This window comes from Gopherus evgoodei, chromosome 1 (assembly GCF_007399415.2).
Source record: "Gopherus evgoodei ecotype Sinaloan lineage chromosome 1, rGopEvg1_v1.p, whole genome shotgun sequence".
Lineage (NCBI taxonomy): Eukaryota > Metazoa > Chordata > Testudines > Testudinidae > Gopherus > Gopherus evgoodei.
This window is the reverse complement of record NC_044322.1, coordinates 181,413,020-181,434,679: the sequence shown is the minus strand read 5'-3', so window position 1 is coordinate 181,434,679 and position 21,660 is coordinate 181,413,020. Positions and strand designations below refer to the sequence as shown.

Sequence of the window (21,660 nt, the reverse complement as noted above, 5' to 3'; positions counted from 1 at the left end):
GAAAAAAATATTTTCTTAATTCATTAGCTATTAAATTCATGGGCTTTTCTATGGCACTAATCACTATAGTATCTGAGTGCTTCACAAAAATAATAAATTAATTTTTCCATCACCTCATGAGATGGGAAAGTAAAGCACAGAAATATTATATTTGAAAGTATCCACTACTTTTGGGATCCCAGTTTGAAGTCCCTAGGACCTCATTTTCCGTGTAGTTAGCACTACATAGCACTTTAAATGGTCAAAGTGCAGCTCACACTGACTTCATTTGAAGCTGTGAGTGCTCTGCACTTCTGCAAATCAGATCTCAGATCAGGCATCTGAAAAATGAGGATCACACAAGTAGTGTCCACCTGTGAAAGGTAAAGAGATTTTAAAACTCTATTCTGGCACACCTGTGTTATTCTTCTGACTACATATATGTGCGTATGTGTGCAAACATATGTGATGTTGCTTGTTTATATTGTTGAGTGTGTATTTGATTGTAAGAATACATAAGCACGCGCACGCGTACACGCACATCAGAGACATCCATATAGCTAATATGTGCAGATTTGCAAGCACAAAATGCAATGCAAAGCTCCAGATGGTCCATTATTTCATTAAAAATGTAATATTTATTAAATTCTTATCTGTTGCTGTATATGCCTACACAGAATGAACCACAAAAAATATCCCAACACATTTTCAGAAGAAACTTGTTGATATGTCAGTAACTGGCTCAAAGGTCTTAAGGAAGAATACTTCCTTCTGCATCAGGCAGTTTAAGAGCATAGAATCAAAGGAATACATGGTTGAAAGGGACTTCAAGAGATCACTGAGTTGAGCCCTCTGCACTGAAGCAGGACCAAGTATAGTTTGAAAGCATGTTAGAAAGGCAGCATACATAGGTGCCACCTCTGTGAGCGCTCCAGCCCTGGAGCACCCACAAAAAAAAAGAGTGAGTGCTGAACACCCACTGGCAACTCCCCCGATCAATACCACCTCCTCCCCCACCCCAGTGCCTCCCATCTGCCATGGATCAGCTGTTCCGAGGCAGGCAGGAGGCGCTGGCGGGAGAAGAGAGGGATGCTTGGCGGAGGGGGCGAGGCAGCGAGAGGCAAGGAAGAAGCAGGGCAGAGGCAGGTTGGGAGCAGGAAGAGGCAGGGTGGGGGTGAGGCCGTGGGGAAGGGGTGGAATGAGGTTGGCGACTGGGACTGCACATTAGAAAGTCGGTGCCTATGGCAGCATCTAAGAATTGGATATTTTCCACAACTGTTAAGAACTTGCTGGAAAATAAATAACTGTGTAAGTGCAGACCACAGTTATCAAGGACAAACAAATTACAATAGTTGTTATTTCCAGTTTGCCATCATCTCTGCATTTTGCATAGTGCGAATGAGGAAAAAACAAGTTCTCTCTTATGTTGTTTTCTGCATTTTGTATCGCTCACACAGGCCCCCGAATATGTCCAATAGCTAATTATACAGATATAGAGTGATCAGAGTGAATGCCATTGGCAATGCAAATAACATTCTTTATGTGAGATTAACTGGATTTGAATCACCTGCATAACTTGCTTACAATATTAATCTCTCAGGAGACAGAACGGTGCTTGCCAGTGCATGATAATAAAATTTGTTTCTCACAAAGGCAAGTAAAATCCAGTTTCAGATCAGAACTTTGGAAAATATGACTTATTTTTTAAAGCTTTGGCCATTAATAAAGTCTAGAGGTGTAATTAAACATTGTAATTCTGTCAACAATATTCAGAACACAATATATCTGAGAAAGTAGCAGGAAAGAGTGATAAATTAAAATCATAGCCATGTATAAAAGTTTTAATGTAGCCATTTTAAAAGCTTGAACTGAGTAAATAAAGTGTCCATCGCCCAAGCTATGCTTCACTGATGAATATTCTTTGAAGAGGACTATAAAATAGGTCATGATTATATGTCATGTCAGCTGGTTGTACTATTACTAGTGTGACCTTTTTAACTTCAGAATAAACTTTGCTTGCAATTATAAAAGTGGCTTGTTAATGTAATCAGAAAACCAGATAGATACCTACAGTATGCTGCAGCACTTTAGACAGTCACTTTGAGAAAATTTGGGTTAAGTAGTTCACTGGACATTAAGACAAAATCCTACAGAACCCTTCCTACCCAGATCAGAAGGAGAATCCTGTTCTTTCTTTGGAGGATGATGATCAATGATTAGGGCCCTACTAAATTCACGGTCCATTTTGGTCAATTTTAAGGTCACAGGATTTTTAAAATTGTAAATTTAATTATTTCAGCTATTTACATCTTAAATGTCATGCTGTTGAAATAGCAGAGGTCCTGACCCATAAAGAAGTTGTGTGTGTATGTGCGCGGGGGTGGGGAAGGGAGTTGCAAGGTTATTGTGAAACCGGTGGTTGTGGTACTTATATCTGCACTGCTGCTTGCAGCAGTGCTGTCTTTGGAGCTAGGCAGCTGGTGAGAGTGGCTGCTGGCCAGGAGCCCAGCTCTGAAGGCAGAGCTGCTGCCAGTATCAGCGCAGAAGGATGGCATGGTATGGTATTGTCACCCTTACTTCTGCGCTGCTGCTGTAGAGCTGGGCCCCCAGTCAGCAGTCATCACTCTCTGGCTTCCCAGCTCTGAAGGCAGCAGTGCAGAAGTAAGAGTGGCATTTTATGGTATTGCCACCCTTACTTCTGCGCTGCTGATGCCGGGGCGCTGCCTTCAGAGCTGGATGCCTGGCCAAGAGCCACCACTCTCTGGCCACCTATCACAGAATTAAGGGTGGCAATACTGTGACCTTCCCAAAATAATGTTGTGACCCCCCTGCAACTCCCTTTTGGGTCAGGACCCCCAGTTTGAGAAACGCTCGTCTCCCCTGTGAAATCTGCATAGTATAAGGTAAAAGGACACAAAAGTCCAAATTTCATAGGAGGAAGACCAGATTTAATAGTCTGTGACATGTTTTTCATGGCCACAAATTTGATAGGGCTCTACCAATGATTCAGTCCTAGTGTGACTGAATGCACCCTATATTCACATCCTAAACACCACTGTAATAATCTTTGTACAACTATGTCTTGTGAGCTATCATTTGAAAACTAATAACTTACTGAGCCAATAATATCATGGTGAGATGTATGTAGCACTATTACTTGTAAAGTTATGACCATAAACTGAAATTATGACTAAAATGAGGTTATCAGACAAGTCTGAGAACTGGATAATCCTGTTTCTCAAAGCCAAAAGACAAACTGGCACCTCTAGTCAGGTGCCATCCAAGTTGATGGGCAATAACCTATCAAGTGGCTATTGTATGGTAAAGAAAAGAGCCAGTAACAGATCAATCTACATTTTAGCAAACAGCAACCTGGAACTTCTTTCATCATGAGACTCCATGACTCCAACCTCACAGTGGGAATCAACATTATCTAGGGCTACCACTCAGGAAAATGCATTTAAAAGGTTGACTGGACTATAAAGGTGAGGAGCAAAAATAGCCCATGTATCTCTCCCTCCTTCTTTGTCACCTAAGACAACAAACGAAGTCATCATTTTACTCTGGGAGAGATCCTGACCTGAAATTTGGTCAGTCCTGTTGCTGGGAGTGTGCAGTGAGAATTATATCTTGAACCAAGTCCAGTCTGTTAAGTTTTAGTTATTAGAAAGTGTTGTATCTTTCAAAAGAATGAGGAGTACTTGTGGCACCTTAGAGACTAACAAATTTATTTGGACATAAGCTTTCGTGGGCTAAAACCCATTTCATCGGATGCACGCAGTGGAAAATACAGTAGGAAGATATATATATACATGGAGACCATGAAAAGATGGGTGTTACCATACCAACTATTAACGAGACTAATCAATTAAGGAGGGCTATTATCAGCGTGAGAAAAAAAACTTTTGTAGTGATAATCAGGATGGCCCATTTCCAGCAGTTGACAAGAAGGTGTGAGTAACAGTAGGGGAAAAATTAGCACGGGGAAATAGTTTTTACTTTGTGTAATGACCCATCCACTCCCAGTCTTTATTCAAGCCTAAGTTAATGGCATCCAGTTTGCAAATTAATTCCAATTCTGCAGTTTCTGGTTGGAGTCTGTTTTTGAAGTTTTTTGTTGGAGAATTATCTTTATTTCTCTTTTAACCATTTCTGACTTTAGCATCCTGTACTTGTACTAATTTAAAAGCTATCTCTTTTCTGTTAAATAAATGTGTTCTATTTTTTAATCAAAACCAATCCAGTGTTGTGAATGGCTTGGTAACTCCAATTAAAGTAGCAGCCTGTTGGATATTTTTGCCTTACAGAAGCAATGAACCTAAACTACCTGAACTTTCCATGAGAGGGATGGACAGTGCAGAACACGTGTTTTGAGATGAAAATTTGGGACTAGGAGTGTATTGGGGTCATCCTGCAAGTAGCAACCAAGTCTTTTGGAAGCGAGAGTGTGGCTGGTGTGCTGCCAACAGGCTGCTGGGGTCGGAGTTGCTGGACAAGGACTGTGGCCACACACAGACATTCATGGTGTGACCTACCGGCTGGCAGGCTGATTGTGAGGAACCCAAGTTGAAAGCTACAACAGCAAAGCATCGCTGAAGCACTCAAGGTTGTAGGGCACAGGTGACACACCCTCTCACTGGTCTGGATTGCACCCTGGAATGTGACACCCAGTACTTATTTTTCCTTTATTTAACTAATTGTGTGTATACTGCAGTCCATTAGAGAGGCCCTGATGGCCTTCAAATATGTGTTACTGCCCTCTATATGCCCCTCAGAAAAGTTAGATGACCATGTATGGGAAGTCAAAATCTAATAAAAGGAATCCAAAATGCCTTAATATCTTTTTCTGCCAAAATAATCACTGGAGTGAAGGATGTAACATGTCCTCTACTATGTAGATTCAATCAAATTTAAAACTCTTTTTTCTTTCTTTATTGGAAAGAAATAATCATTTTTAAAGTGTTTTCACCTTCCAGTAAGAAACATGACAAACCTGTATAAAAATGCTTTTTTAAAAAAAATATTGCAAGTGTGTGTGGCGGTGGGGGGGGGGGAACTGCTTTTTCACCTAGAGATATTGATGCAAAGGAAGAACATTAGAGACATTTTTTTCCAGATCTCAGCCAGTGGAGTGAATATTTTAATTGTAGCATGATTTGGCTTACTTCCCACCCTGATAGCCTCAAAGCTCTCATTGCCAAAAATAAGTCCACAGGAGATGAAAGGATGCGTGTGGGTCATGCTATGTTTTAGAAGGTTCTTAGTGCATGCTGAGTGAGCAAGTAAAAAATATGATGACAAAAGCTGGTGTTTCTGTATTCAGGACATTCTTCCCAAGGTGTGTCTTTTCTTAGGCTATTTTTTCTTGTCATTTTGGAAGTAAAGCACTTGTGCAGCTATTGTAAACAGCTGTGCCTTATACACTATTAAGATTCTGTGAGTTTTCACAATGAAGTGGTGAGAATTGTGAAAGCTATATGCAAATGGACTGGAACCATTATTATTGAAGGTTATAAGTCTCTCCCCCTGCCCCCTACCAACACACCTCTCTCCATTGATTTCAGTGATACCTTTTTATAAATATTAGGCTCAAACATCTAAGATCTAATCAGCACTTCTTATACCTTTATCCTATTACATCTGGATATTCTGGTAGTATCTGTGGGGTAGCAAATATTGTGACATAAGCTTATCTCCTTTACAAAAAGTAAAAACTAAAATATATGGAGATATACCTATCTCATAGAGCTGGAAGGGACTCTGAAAGGCCATTGAGTCCAATCCCCTGCCTAGCAGGACCAATTTTGCCCCACATCCCTAGGTGGCCCCCTCAAGGATTGAACTCACAACTTGGGGTTTAACAGGCCAATGCTCAAACCACTGAGCTATCCCTCCCTCCCGCCCCCTGGGTTGTGAGTATGGTATATTTGCATTCTTTATATGGAACATTTTAACTAACCAACTAAAATGACTGAAGTTGAGGAAAATAATCATGACCCTTGCCATGACGAATGAAAGACACACCAACTTCTCTCTCTCTTAAGGGATCTGAATTGAATTGTGGATACAATGATGACTTAGTCAGGTTTGTTGCCACAGTTTATTTAGGAATCTTCCTGTATTGGAATTAAAGAGCCCTTGATATATAGAGAACAGTCCATCTTGTAGCCACAGAACATAGTGCTGGCTCCAGGGCTGTAAGAAGGCAAAAATTGGGATCTAACATCTTCAGTGAAGTGCCTTCTTCCAGGGGTATTTCTTTTCCAAATACAGTGTAACCCTTAATGGACAACTCAAATTCTGTTCCTAAAGGTGTTGACCAGGCAGTGTCTTTCTAAAAAGACACTTCCATCTAATGCTGACTGAATAACAAAGTTCATACAGTTTAAAATAAAAGGCTGAATTCAGAGATGGGTCCGTCTTAGAGGAGTTTAACCTGCGTCACTTACATCTCCTTCTGGCACCCTCTCTAGTTGTGTTTCACCAACTTAAATTCCCTCTCAAAGCCTTTAATTACTTTGACTTTCTCAAGGCCTGATCAAAAAGCCTCCTGAAGTCAATGGAAAGACTGCCAATGAGTGAGCTTTGGATGAGGCCCTTAGATTTAATGACAGATTATTCACACAACATATAGCTTATGCATCCTTATGCATCATCAATGAATTGGAACTTTTGAGTCCAAGACAGTGACAAGGAGCAACTCATGCTAAGATCTTTGATGAGAGGAGTGTAGGAAGAGAAGCAATTGACAGAAGACAGTGAGATAGTAGTTTCTATGGTACTTAATTTATACCTTCTAGTTCTTCAGACACCCTTGCATACTGATGAGTGGGTATAAGTGGCTCTGTGGGAGCCTAACTTCTAACAGAGCACAAATGAGTGCAAGATTATCTGGCTACATTCTCCATCTTGCTGAGCTCAGCTCAGCACAGGAATGGAGTGAGGGGGCAAAGGTGCATTTTAAGCCACTTTTGTGCTGGCCTGTTCAGACCTGGGCACAATTTAAATCAGACTAATCTATACCTCTTACACTTCTAAATTTGGTCTTTAGAATTTAGGGGGGGAAATGAATCCATAATAAACTAAAGTAGCATGTTGCTTTTTGTGATTGAAATTTGTTTAATCGGTCATCCACCGATCCTAGATTCTTTGACAGTGTTCTTGCTCTCTTGCTGCTCTGCTATGAGATAACACTTGGGAGCCTCAGAAGACCCAAGCAAGCAGTGACCCCTGAAAAAGAGGACTGGCAAAGCCTAATGCTGTTCTGGTATCACAACTCAAAGAACAGGACTAATTTTAGGATGTGCTGCTTATAGAACCAGTTACATTTCTCAAATGTTACTGTGAAAAGTTGGACAATTTCTGCTTGCAGAGGATTCAGAATTTGACTAGGGGTGACAAAATCCTCTTTTTTTTTTACAACAAAAATTGAAAATGCTATTGTGGATAGATTTCATAAATGCACACAAAAATATCAGTTATATAAATAGAGGGCAAAGTGTAACTTGCTTGTTTTGAGAACAGTTCTAATGGGGATATTTCTGAATATTATTTAGTAATGCTTGTGCATCTCAGTGGGAGGGTTCTAAACACTGCAACCTATCCACATCCCCTTTTTACTATCCCTTTTATTGTGTTTTCATGTATTGCTTTATTTAAGGTCTTGGATTTACGGGCTTTTGTTTTTAAAATCCCAGACATCCTTGCTGTTCCCATCAAGCCACCGGTCACCACCATGCGGACTCAGTTTTTCCAGAGGCATTGCCTCAAGCTAAATTCACTGCATTAGGAACCCAAAAACTATCAGGAGTGACACACAAAAGGTATCATAGAAAAACTTTCAGAGCCAAAAACAAGCTACAACTGATTTCCGGAAATGTAGTATAGAACTATTCCATTTCCTAGTAGGGCAGCAACATACACTAATGCTTGCCACAGGGTTTTGTTTTATTTTTGTTTTGGATTGAGGCTTTTTTAAAAGGGAGAAGAGTGGCTAATGATAAATGACCTTTTCCCTACCATAATCAGTAGCTTCTGTATATTTGCCAGTAACATTAATAAATCCTTTTAATTTTCCAGTAAAGGCAGATTCATTTCCTGTCCAGGATTTATTTTAAGTGTCAAGGCCAACATTTTTAAACCAATCAGGGAATCCATATTTAGGCATCTAAACATTCATTTTGGTGCCTAACTTTCAGCATCCAACTTTGAACATATTGGCCTGTGTGGTACTCCTGCTGCAGAAAAAAAAAAAAATTCTGAAGAGCTGGAAGAATTTGGACAGCAAGGAAATTCTAAGCACAGATTTCCTTATATAGACTAACTCAATTATGTGGGATCAAAACTGCTATTTTAATTTACCATTGCCTTTATACAGTACTAGGAAGCCAGGCATAGAATGTACTTTACTGGTTAACTGCTATGATTATATCCTGTAGCAAATTTTCAGAAAATTGTAATTGACTACCTAAAAGTTTGCATATTAAGGCAAATCTAATACTTCTCATGACTTTGCAGTATAGGAATTCAAATGTATGTTTCATATGATTTTATACCTAGTATTTAATTCCTTTAACAAGTTATGGGAACCTTAGGGCTTTGCAGACTTGGACTTCAATCTGTTTAGTATCTACTGGGATTATTACCACAAATTACTAGTACTCAAAGTGATGAAGAAGAGAGGTCCTGTCTCTCTGTCTCTGTCTCTCTCTCAATCTCTAATATTATAAAATAATATAAAATAATGTTGATGTATTGGTTGTAATTGAAACTATAATCCAATACTGGTATGAGTTGCAAGGTGCTAAAGTACCATTTAAAAAAGTCATGTGATTTCATGCTTCGTCAATGAAGGAAGTAGAGTGGTAGTTTACAGTCACGTAATGCTGCATCGTGGCAAATCCACAGGGGGTCATGGAACTTCACTAAAGGGAACCATTTCATGCTCACAATTTGTTTGAAATGGAGAAACATATCTTGATCTGTGTGTATGTGCAAAGACTGATAACATTGTATACTTTATTAGATATGACAAACAGGGCCACAAACCAATTTTACAATGATCTTCAAGCAGAGTTTTCACGAATCCCATTTAGAAATCTTCTGCTTGTAATGAAAGGATTTACTGTTAAGACTGGGAGTGATAACATGGCCTGAGAGAACACCAGGGGAAAGAATAAATAGGATCAAGAAATGAGAGGTGATAACAGTGCAGAACTGAAGCAATTTAACAATTTGTTTATAACAAACTCAGCATTTCAGCACAGGCAATTGCATAAAGAAACTTGGATTTCTAATGATGGTATTACAGAAAACATGATCAACTTCATCCTAGTAGGACAATGCTTGAAAACAAGTGTATTAGACTGGACACTTCTACAGAAGTCTGAATGCAAACTCAGACCATCACGCAGTGATCACTACCATCAGAATCAGACTTCATATTTCAAAATCTGCAAAAATAGTCAGCATACCATCAGTGGCCACTTTGCCCTTCATTTAGACCTAGATGACACAACAATAGAACAAGTATGGACACAGCAAAAAAACATCATTCATGCCACAAGTGAGGAGGTTTTAAAGATGAGGCTGTATCCAAAAAGGACAAAAGTGGGTGACACCAAAGATCAAAATCCCATCAAAAAAAGAAAAACATCTCAAGAACATCTGAAAGCTGAAGACTGTGCTGAGCAGAAAAACAAATAGATCAACAAGGAACTAAAATGAAGAGTCAAAAAAGCTAAGAAAGAATGGCTTGAGAGAGAAGACAAAGAGCTTGAAAAAAAAATTACAGAACTTAATACCTGTAACAGGTCAGCTACGCAATGAAAGATCATCTAAAAAGATGGAAAGAACATTTTCACTACTCCACATGAATAGTCAAGTTGACCCAGATGCCCTTGAGGCCATCAGCTACAAAAGCAACAATGAAGAACACATAATGGAAGCAGAAATTAAAGCTGCAATGAGGTCCCTGAAAAACAACAAGGCCCCTGGTCCACACAGCGTACTACCTGACATGTTAAAGCATGGTGGAAGAGACAGTCATGCTCCTTTACAAATTATTTAACCTAATTTGAGCAAAGGGTAAAGACCCTGAAATAACTGCAATAACTACCAAGTAATAAGTCTTATGATTATTCCTAGCACGGTATTCTGTAAAGTGATTCACAGCTGAATGAAAAAAAGAGCAGAAGAAATCCTTTCTGAGTCACACACTGGCTCTAGACCTGGGCACTCCACCATAGATCAGACAGTTGTTTTTGGTCAAATCTTGGAGAGACACACCAAGTTCAACAAACTTCTGTTTTGCACATTCCTTGTCTTTAAGAAAGCATTTGACTCTGTTAACTGAGAGGCTTTGTGCAAAGTACTCAAGTGGTACAATGCTAGAAATAAGCTGACTCAAGTACTGTAGAGTTTGTATAGCCTCGCTTGGTATGCAGTAAGGGTCAATGGAGAGCTGACAGAGTGGTTTGTGAAAACTGGAGTCAAAACAGAGATGAATACTCAGAGATGAATACTCAGTCTAATACTTTTTGCTTTAAAGTAAAATGTGATAAACTCATGAGAACAGCTTCTTAACTATATAGATATTTTTATCTAAAGACTTTGTATAGTTGATCCAGCTTCTGTGTGCTGTGCTATAACAGCTTTGATCTCAGAGCCCTCTGGGAATAAGAAATTATTTAAACGGGCTATGTTGGTCCAAGTCTTTGTTAAGCAGATACTGTATTAAAAGTGGCTCAATTATACTCGGTAATGTTGTGGGGGAAAGCATTATCTACTGGATTAAGGTTTCTGAGTTTATGCATTTCATCAAGGACCTTCAATTAGATTTAAACTATGGACTCACAAAAAAACGACTGCTTCATCCCAGCTTCCAACTTATAACCTGCAACCCTTGAAACTCGTCCTTCATGGAAAATTGTGAAATGTAGCCTGCACATTAGCAGTTACTCTGTCTTTTGTTACCCTGACTTTGTCATCTGGTTTGGCTGTTCAGCTAGATCAATTCAATATTCTACATGTATAGTGAAAATAAAACAAAAGCTGAGGAAGTAGTTTTACCAAAGACAGTGAGCTCTGCTGGATCGCTGTCTCGTTCGCCCACCATGTTGGTACCGACACAAGTGTACATGCCAGCATCACTTTTCCTCGTGTTTGAGATCATTAGTTTCCCACCTCGTATCTGTTTGTAGCAAAGAAAATACATTTTAATTTACATAAGCAGTCAGAAATAAAGGGAAGCTCTTAGATTGCAAAGATCTCAAATATGGGGGGGGAGTCTTTTTTTTTTTTTTTTAAAAGAAAAGCTTTGACATTTGTTGTTTAAGGATTATCAGGCCATCTATTTGGTACTGAACAATACCAATATTACTTGATATTAGGCTCTTCTGAAATATATTTGACCCTACTTCTGGTCTTGTCTCAATTTTTTGTTTTTGTATGATGCCCTTACATTTCCAAACAATTACATTTCTTGCTACCTTTCTTTGGTGATATATGTGGCATCTGCTACACTATTTCTAGTAAATTAATCTGTAAGCCTACTGTACCATAGTGGCACTTTAAAAGAAAGCCTGTTTTATCAATAGTAAATTGATCTCAGCATCTGTAGTATTCCCTTGTACTCTCTGTACTTACAAGGCCAGATTTTCTCCTTATTTCTGACTGGTGCAAATGGGATGGAAACAATCTGCAGTTGCCCAACTAAGAATTCCCTTGACTTCTATATCAACCTCACTTCAACCCCTGAACACAGAGAATGATCAGGTTGATTAGAAGAAAGGGCACAGCTCAGAGCTGCAAATTTTCAGAAAATGTATGTACTCTTTGTATGTACTCTAAGAAGCTGTTGTAAGTTAGAGCAGCCAATTGGTTGCTTCAACTTGAGTCAGGGCTGGAGCCACTATAACCTGAGACACAGGGAAGTATAGTAAGCTCCCTGCTACTCTTTCTTCCTCCCCCAGTTTGAGCAGAACTTAGTGGAGACAGTCTGGCCCACAACACCTTGAATAGTATATATATATATAGAGAGAGAGAGACTATGTAACTGCAAATCTTTACACATCAAAGGCAATCGAGTTTCCAAAGGCCACCATTGTATCAAATTATACCAGCACTGAACAAGGTCAAAATGTATTATGTATAAAATAACTATGTTAAAGGAATACTAAGGTTGCAAAGCCAACTACTCAAAAGTTAGGAAAGGCCAGTATTAAGGTTGCCTGTGCAAGGGTTTTACAGATAACAGCCTTCTTCACTACACAACCCTGATTCATTCTCATCTCTGTCCAGTTCAGCTCTTTTACAACCTATGGTTCGTGTCCTTGGTATCTATCAATGCCTCCTCCCCACTGTCCCAACCAATTCCTTCCTCTCCTCACTTTCCTCCACTTCTCATTCATTTGCATTCAAGTCAGGCTGTTTCCTTGTTCTTCTCCACATCCTCTGGGCACTAACACACTGGAGCATGCCCAATGGAAGATGGAATGTTCAGAGAATTTTGCTGCCAAACTCTAACAAATGTCTCCTGAGCATGTGCAAACTAGTATTTTTAAGAAGCTTATATCTTGGACAAATTTGCATAGCTTTTGAGAGGGAAGGCAAAGAGACATCCCTGACATCTGGGCAACTCCAACTCCAAAGCATAGAAGAGTTATCAATAGAAACGGCTGTAACAGTTCTTTTTTAACATGGACAAAATGATATTTTTTTCCTAACTTTGTTCTCAGAAACAGCTAATCCATTTATGCTTAAACTTTTCAAAATATTCAGCTGATAGGCAGATAGTCAGCATAAAATATTGCTTCCTGATTAAAGTTCAGCAAAGTTAACAGCATATTTAGTAGAAAATAGTAAACAATCTTAACTATAGACTTTGATACCAAGTCTCCCTATGACTAAAGATGGACCTGAGGTGCAAATTTTTAACTTTCAAAGGTTAGCACTGGAGAGTTTGGTTTGGCCCATTGTAGAGACAATCTGGGAAATTCTGCTCCAGTTTCAGAGTTCCAAGGTGTTCAGTTGTGGGGCTAGTGGGGTGTGGTGCAGGCCCAATATGAATACTTACATCTTCAGACCTACAATAAGAACTGTGCATGGACACCCAATGTTTGCCTAGTGTCCCAGAAACATCAGTGAAGTTCCATATAAGCACAGGAATTTCCCTGCAGGGAGCCAATTGAATGACGGGGGGTTATATCTTTGTGGATCCTGCTATGTAAATTATTCAATGCTCATTCAAATCCATGGAGAAATATATTTTTTAAAAAACATTGTGGACAACTATCTATCAATGGCATTTTGGTAGGACTTACACTGATTCTCTCTTCCCTGTCGTCAATGCGGATTTTATCTTTCTTCCAGTAGATTGTGGGCTCAGGATGTCCTCGAGGAGGCTGGCACTCCAGAATAGCAGGTTCTCCAGCTGCCACAACAACATCGGTAGGGTTTTGGCGAAAGTCATCCCGTAGCACTAATAGAACAAATGAGGAAAGGAAAATAAAACAATTTGGTTTGGAATTGCAACATGTTAAAGGCAAACAAATTGTTTTTCCAGTAAAAGTAGCCTCCAAGTTATTCAAATGATGCCTTTGTATACTAGGTGCACTGTAAAACTCCTTGCAAAATATGTTATTGAGGGCAGAGGGAAGAGGAAAGATGACTCAACAGGTAGCCCCTCTTATCTAATGAACACAGACAAGATGTGCATGTTTTTACTTTACATTTGCTAAAAGTAAATGCATTGCTCATCATTTAAAAGCAAAAGGACCAATATACACACTGATCCTTTGATCCTTCTATTGTAGATCCACCTGCCAAGTGACATCTGGCCAGCCTGACGCGCTGAGGAGAAATATTCCTTATGGCAGTAGTTCTGGTCTGACACTGAACTCTTTTCATTAAAGATAGCAGCAGGCTGGACATTGGTGGTAACCTTTTAAAAATCTGGTGTGCCTCTTCTCTTCAACTGGCACCTTTCTTGTCAGTGATTTTTTCCCCCACTACTGAGTAGATGAAAAGGTTCTAGATATGACACCACTGGTATCAAATTGTGGAGTTTTGCCTTTATTCAGGAAGGATTATTTTTGATGATCAAATTGGTGCTAAATGATCAGTGTTTTTGAAAGATGTCAAGAAGTTGAGCTGATATACAGTATGCTAGCAGTGCACCTGCTTCTTCTATTCCTTTGCTATTCTTGCAGCCCTGACCAGTCTTGTCTCACACTGCCTAAAAGCATATACATTGCCAAGAGGTTTGAAAACTAAATTAGGCAACACATGCTAGCTCCTTATGTAAATCATGCTGCTGTAAAGCAGGATTAGGTCCAGCGAGTTGGTTCCTGTGTGTGTTGAAATGATATCGACTTCATCATTATTCCTCCATGTGTGTCCTCGTCTCTAGGTTAATTGTCATTCTTATAAACATCAGACTTAAAATAGCTCTAGATAGAACTACTGAAATTGAATTTAGGGCATTTCCTCTTCTTGAATATCAGGTACGTATGGGCTTCATTACTGCTTTAACACAGTTCCCACCCTTAATGAAACCAGGGCCCTTCGAGAAATTAGAAAACACTTTATCCTAGTGAAAGCGCAGTCAGGAAGAGTTTAATAGAAATTAGTCATTTTCAGTTTATAGGCAGAGTTAATTTACTGCTTTCACTGTTAATAAAATAAAAAAATAACATTTTAAACTGCATATTTTCTGTTCTCAGACAAGACTAAATTATTATTTATATGCACAAGGATTAGCCTCTGGGTGTGCTGAGGTGAGAGTGCATATAATTGTGGAACTCAATATAGGTGTGGGTTTACAGTTATCGTTCAGCATTTTGGGATACATAAGTAAATCCAATGGGGAGAGGAAATTATATATATATACAAATTATATAACACAAAAGGAGGGGCTATTTAGGCCATTTCTAGAGGTACAAAATAAAAATGATAGGAAGTGGAAGGCAACAAACTGCATTTTGGCAAGGACCCAACCTTTTCCAAAGTAGCACATCTAGTAGGTTGAAGGGCATTGTTTAGCACTGCTTTCCAAACAAATTTCTTGCCAAAAGCCTGAACCCAAAAGGTATTTCTGACTAATGCAAACTGCTTGTCCAATGCCAATTTTTGATTCACAATAACTAAACTGAGAGAAAATAGGGTCTTTTGGTTTTTGAGATAAAATGGAATATAAAGAGGGTAACCCATGATACAGAAATAACATGTTGAAGATTATGGGCTGCTAACAATTTGGCACAACAACATGTGTTTGTGGCAATCTTATTAGAAAGACAGTATTTTCCAAATGAAGCCAAGAAAGGCAACATCAGCAGCAATTTCAAGGGAGAGGCCAGGAAAGGAACTTTCGAAACCACCCATTTCTGGAAGTTTCTCTTATATCTGAGAGCTGAAAGAAAGAGAAATGTTTTTGAGTGGAGAAATAGCCTCTTGCACAACTGGTAAACTGCTGCCAAGCATCAACTGTTTCTAAAACTAAAAATCTGCCAAGTGACAGACATTAATTCTTTTGAAGAGGCCTATGGACAACCTCAAGTGGTTCCATCTTCATTACATATGCTACTAAACTCATGATTGTTTTAAAAGTTAAACAGATACGTATGACCTGGTTCTTCACTATATTACAGCCCTTTTAATGCAATTCCAGAGATGCAAAAGGGAAATAAAATTAGCAGGGTACACCAAAACGTTCCCCAAAGCATCATGGTTCCATACCACCCAATCACAGTTCCTGACATGGGGTTGAGGTTGAGAGTGTGGCTGGGACACTGTGATCATTTTCAGCAGCCAGAACAATCTCTGAGGGCCACAGGAAAGCAAGAGTAAGTTACAGCAACATGGAAGCTGCTCTGACTTAAGCTAGGAGCAGAGTAGGGCCCCAGCCACCCAAGAATAAGGTTTGAACTCCCCTTTTCTCCTCTACCCTGTTTCTATATCAAGTGTGGCTTGGATGGAACACAGAACTGCGATTTAGTGGAGAGAACAACATTGAAACTTGACTCTTGTGGCTCTAACAGATCTATCTAACTACGTACCTCTGAAAGTGTCTTATGTTTTAGAAAATGCAGGAGAGAAAATTGGAAAACAGGAAAAGAAGAAAACAGATGGAGACAAAGGGGAAGAATAGTGTTGGTTGGTGAAATAAAGATGACCAAGAACACAGGAATTATGAAGCACAAAACAATGTGTTAGGTGAAATGGGGGAAAAAAGAAAGAGGGTAAAAGGAAGGGAAATGAAAAGAATAAGGAGGATGAAGAACAAGAGGATGGCGTAAAAGAAAGGGAGGAGTAAGTATGAATAGAGATCACTTGATGATATTTAGGATGAATACGTGACTCAGGGCTCCCTCATACATTATAATAAGGACAATACAAAGTACAAACATCAATCAGATCAGCATGACTCTCCAAAACATTTCCAAAAATATCATCCCTAGGAAATAAGAGGAAATGAAGGTCTGAAAGGCCATGTGTACACTACAAATTTTTGCTGCCACAAGTTATGTTGGCATAAAGCCACAAAAGTTAGCGTATCCCTTGTGCATGTCCTACCTGGCTCCTTGCATCAGTGCTGCATGTGCTTACCAAGAGCACTTGTGTCAATGCACAGTGTGGTGCACCCCGGTTAGGTATTCCAGCATACAACCTGCTGCTATCCAGTGGGAAGTTTTAGCAATATATGGTGGGGAAGAAACAAGTTGCATGGGGTGACTGAGAGAAGTGGATCAACTTCCAGCATGCAACTGATTCCATTCCATAATGCTATCTATATCCCATAATTTTTGTGCCTTTTTAAAAAATCCCATGAACCCACTTGGTCCTCCTCACTGTTCCCCATCTCTGTCAGAAGCATGGAGTCTGCACAGCTTTGGACTATTGTCATAAGCATTGCAAACACAGGATACACAATCCTTCAGTATTTGTAGAGCTGCAAGAATCACCAAATCACTGGCGAACATGACAATTTCTTGGAGGACAGATTGCTATGAAACATAGCAAAAATCAATTCAAGGTTGCTGGTGGCATTCTTGGAGCAGCTGCAGATGGTGGAGCAGCATTTCTTGGCCTGAGAAAAACACTGACTGATGATATTGCATTGTAGCGCAGGGTTGGGGTGACTAGAAGTGGCTGCAGAACTTTCAGATGGGGAAGACCATATTCCTGGATCTGTGTGCTGAGCTTGCCCCAGTCCGCCAGCACAGGGACAGCAGAAAGAGCACTGCACTGACAGAGGAGAAGTGAGTGGCAACTGCACTGTGGAAACTTGCAACACCAGATTGCTACCAGTCAGTGAACAATCCTTTTGGAGTTGGAAAATCCACTGTGGGGGCCATTGTCATGCATGTGCACAGTGCCATTAATAGCCTCCTGCTACGCAGGAGTATGACTCTCAACCATGTAAAAGACATAGTAGATGGATTTGCACCAACGGAATTCCTCAACTGCGATGGGGTTATAGACAGCACACAAATCCCTATTTTGGCACACAGAGTACCTCTATTTTTCTTTGGTTATGCAAGGTTTGATGCATCACTGAAGAAGCTTCAACAGCACAAGCGTTGATTGGTCAGGGAAGGCGCGTTATGTATGCATCTGTAAGAACACAGAAAGCTACAAGCACGGACTCTTTCCCAACCAGTAGTTTGATATTGAAATGCCAACAGTGACCCTGTGGGACCCAACCTACCCCTTGCTCAGGAAGCCATACACCCACCACCTTGACAATACGAAGGAAAGATTCAACTACCAGCTCTGTGGTTACAGAATGACAGTTGAATGGATTTGAATAGACTGAAGGAACACTGGCAGTATTTACTCACAAGATTGGATCTCAGTGAAAAAAATATCAATGATTTTAGCTGTCTGATGCATAACATCTGTGAAGCAAAGGGGGAAAAGTTGCTTCTGGGGTGGGCTTACTGTACATTTATGATTATTACCATGTTTGTCACTGATCCAATAAATCATCTCACACTGTACAGTAACAATTAAGTGGGCGCTTTCAGAACCACTAGGCACGCTGCAGCATATGCTGTGAACTAATAAAAATGAAATGTTTCCAAATAATAGAATTTTATTGAGTCCCAGTACAAAGAAAAATCTGTGCAATTTAAAAAGCAAATATGCTAAAAACTTAATAAATTAATGGAACAGAACTTAACAAGGGGAAAAACATTCATGTCCATTTTAGCTACACATACAGCAACTGTGGCTTTCACAGGTCAGTGTACATGAAGCTGTGGTTGTCCTTAATGGCTCTGGTGTGAAGCAGTGGGGGTAGGGTTGTGATTCTTGACGCCATGTGGAATGTTGTGGGAGGTAGGGAAATGCTGCAAAGGAGTGCTCCATGGGTAACAAAGAGAAGCGAGCCTGGGATTGTTGGACCTATAGGTCCACAAGAGTCTGCAATATCTGTTTTTGCTACCGGAGAAGCCCCATTATGTCCTGGTGTATGCATCTCCCTTTCCTTTTCCTGCTGGGACTCCTGAGCCTTTCTTCTGTCTGCTTTTCCTTCCAGGCTGTCTGCAATATTTATCCTTCAGGCGCTTTATTCATGGTCTGATGCAGCACTGCATTGTAGGATCACATTGATTGCACCCTGAGTCCTTCCCCCCACCCTCCATTATCTGGCTCAGGCATTCTGCAGGTGTGGAGGGGGAACCCTCAAGGCCGCAACAGTGGCAGCCACAGATAAAATACACAAAGGTACCATTGTTAGAATAGTCACAAGTAAAAGCGTAAGTTAAGATTCAGAACTTGCTCCCCTAACGTTTTAAACAAGACATGATTATTGACACTTCTGCTTCAGAGGGCTTGTGCACAGCACCACTAACAGCATCAGCGTTGGTGAAAATGGCCCACCAGGGGTGAGGGAAATGAGGAGAGAATTTCTCAGTTGCGTGACACTGTGGGTATACAACAATGACACTGAATAACTGGCACCATTTTCCGCAGGTGGTGGTGATTTTAACTAATATCTCACTTCTGAGGGTAGGCCACCAAAGCCTTCTGGATCCATATGTTGTTAGCCTGTTTACTGCAATGATGCCTGACTGACATGGGAAAGCATCCTACTGTGGAGTAGAAATAAGGCAGCCATCCCTAGAAGGCTTCAGGAGATGATGCAGAGTACCTCCATGAAAGTTTCTTCAAGATCTCTCAGGACGATTCAAGGCCAGCCTTGTGTACATATACAAAATGTTCTCCCCGTGGTCTCCACACTTCACTCTAGAGGAGAATGAAAAGTTGATAATGATGCTGCCTCTCTTTATTGTACCACTATTTCTTCTACTATGAGAAAATTAATAAAAAAGTCAGTAGCTGTGTTCTGTTAAATTGGGGCTGCCAAAAGTAGTCACTGTAACAGGAAATACAATTACACACCCACCTGAGGTTCCTTTCCCTGCATCGTGCTCACCCGTGTTTGACTACTGGAAGCACCTGGACTGTGGTGGAGTCTCAAACTCTCTCAAACTGGTTTGTGACATAGCTGGATTCTCCAGACCCCCATCTTCCTCCTCCTCATTATTCGTGCCAGAGGCCTGTGGTTTGGGCTGTTCTGAGATAACCACAATGGTGTGCCAGGTGGTGGTCTCCAGCAAGTATGGCACATAGCTCTTTGTAAAGGTGGTAGATCTGTAATTTGGCACCAAATCGACTGTTGGCCTCCTTGGCCTTTTGACATTCATGCAGTATTGCTGCTGATCCTTGTTGTACCTCTTCTCCCATATCCTCAGTGCAATCTGCTTATAGATGTCCATGTTTCTACAGCTGGTCCATAGCTGTACCTGCACAGACTCTTCTCCTCACAGGCCTAAGAGATCCAGTATTTCTTGTATACTTCAAACCAGAGCATGTAGCCAGTATGGTCAGCTGGGCAGTTGTACACAAGAATGGAGAGTTGCTAGATGTATTTGCCAAGCTGAACCACCAGGAAAACGCATTTCAAACATTCACAAGGCTTTAAAAGGAAGAGGAGGGAGCCTTCTTGTCTCTGTGATCCCTGGGCAGTGGAGTTCACAACTGTGATCAGACCAATCACTGTTTGGCATTGTGGGACAGCTGGTGGAAGACTGTCAGGGTTGGCATAAGTAACACAGTCTGCACTCACACTGTATTGACCACAGCCTATTGAACATGGCTCAATGCTACTCAGGGAAGAAGTGTTACTACGTCACTGTAATGGAGCACTTAAGTTGGTGGGAGACAAATCTAAGTGTAGACACATGCACAATTAGATTGACACAAGGAGGGTCATGCCAACCTAGCTTTGTGGAAACCAGGCCTTAGAGGCAGAGGTTTCAGAGTGGTAGCTTGTAATTCAAATGTCCCAGCAGCACCAGCAAGAAACCCAGCTGCACAGGAATCAATGGAAGAAACCAGCACCAGCTGAAAGTTGAGTTTACACATTACAATGTGGAAACACACATGAAAAAGTTGCACCTCAGCTTAGTGCATTCCTCATACCCAACAGCTCAATGGTCTGTGAAAACAGAAAAGGCTGAGAACTGCAGAACATTTTTTCAGCAAATTATTCCCGACTTCTTCATATTTTTAAGAAACCATTAGTGTATCTTAGCAGAACACCATCTGCTGACACTGATTGGAGCCTTTTTGTTCATTCCAAAACCCAACACTTCTCAAAGTCTTTCTGGAAGTCTACAAATAATGGCTGTCTAAAAATTCAAAGGTAAGTGGTGAAAGGCTACAGACAATTCCAATTTCTTCATCCAGTGTTCTTTTTTGCTCTATTCTCACCCTCTGAGCATTAGTTGACCTAATCTTGGCACTTTACATGGGATGTACAGCCTCCTTTATGTTTGTCATTAGTGTTACTCTACATGTGACAAAGGATACTGACGAGAAGTATGGCCAACATCCGGCCCAGTGTAACTCCACACCATAACTTCCATAGTGCTCCTGATATCCTCAGGCAGTAAAAATCTTCAGGCCACTTCTAAATCCAGATGTCAATTATGACAGCACAAACAGTGCCATGCCATCAGGCCAGCCTCAGTGAGGCATATTCCTTACATCTGAGGTTCAGAAATCTATGATTGACATTTTGCTGCAGCACCACTAAGTAGAAACCTTACTGGATTCCTTAAGGATTTGATGTTTGAAAAGGATACACATATTGTACATATAGTTTGATGATGATGTTGGGGACAAAAAATTAATTAAAGTTTGATCAGTCTCCTTGCAGCTCTAAAGTATGGTTGTCTGTGACGCTGCTCAAACAAGATAGATGTCTGTGAAGAATCATCTCTCATTTGAAGTTCTGAAAGGCAATTTGGGAAGTATGCACAAGTATATTAACTGGCAGCAACTACATCCAGCAATAGAAGTATTGAGATAAATACTTGCAGGCAATGCACCTGCTATAATGAACAAAAAAGTCCCGCTACCAAGGCAACTGCTTACCAGCACCTGCCAGCTTAGGCCCAAATCCAGGCCCTGGTCAAACTGATGCCCATAAACTCAGGAAATTATATAGATACTGAATCAGGGCTCTAACAATGTGTTTAAAAGAGCCAGAGGAAAAAACAATGTTTTATGAGGGTGGAGGTACAGGGGTCAAAGTTATTCTAGGCTAGAAAGCTATCCCTTAATCCTACTTTCCACTACAGCAGCGTTCAAGCCCTTAGGAGTAAAAACAAC

General features: G+C 40.4%; 1 protein-coding gene across 16 annotated transcripts in view; it reads right to left on the bottom strand.

The window, feature by feature from the left end:
- The window catches only part of ROBO2 (roundabout guidance receptor 2), a 1,574,925-nt gene that overhangs the window by 181,061 nt on the left and 1,372,204 nt on the right, over positions 1-21,660 (bottom strand). For all 16 annotated transcript variants that reach the window (XM_030580139.1, XM_030580131.1, XM_030580217.1 and 13 more), the window contains 2 exons: positions 13,302-13,459; positions 11,050-11,170 (listed from right to left, as the gene is read on the bottom strand). In XM_030580139.1, the coding sequence (XP_030435999.1) occupies positions 11,050-11,170; positions 13,302-13,459 (279 nt within the window). The remainder of the gene's footprint in view (positions 1-11,049; positions 11,171-13,301; positions 13,460-21,660) is intronic.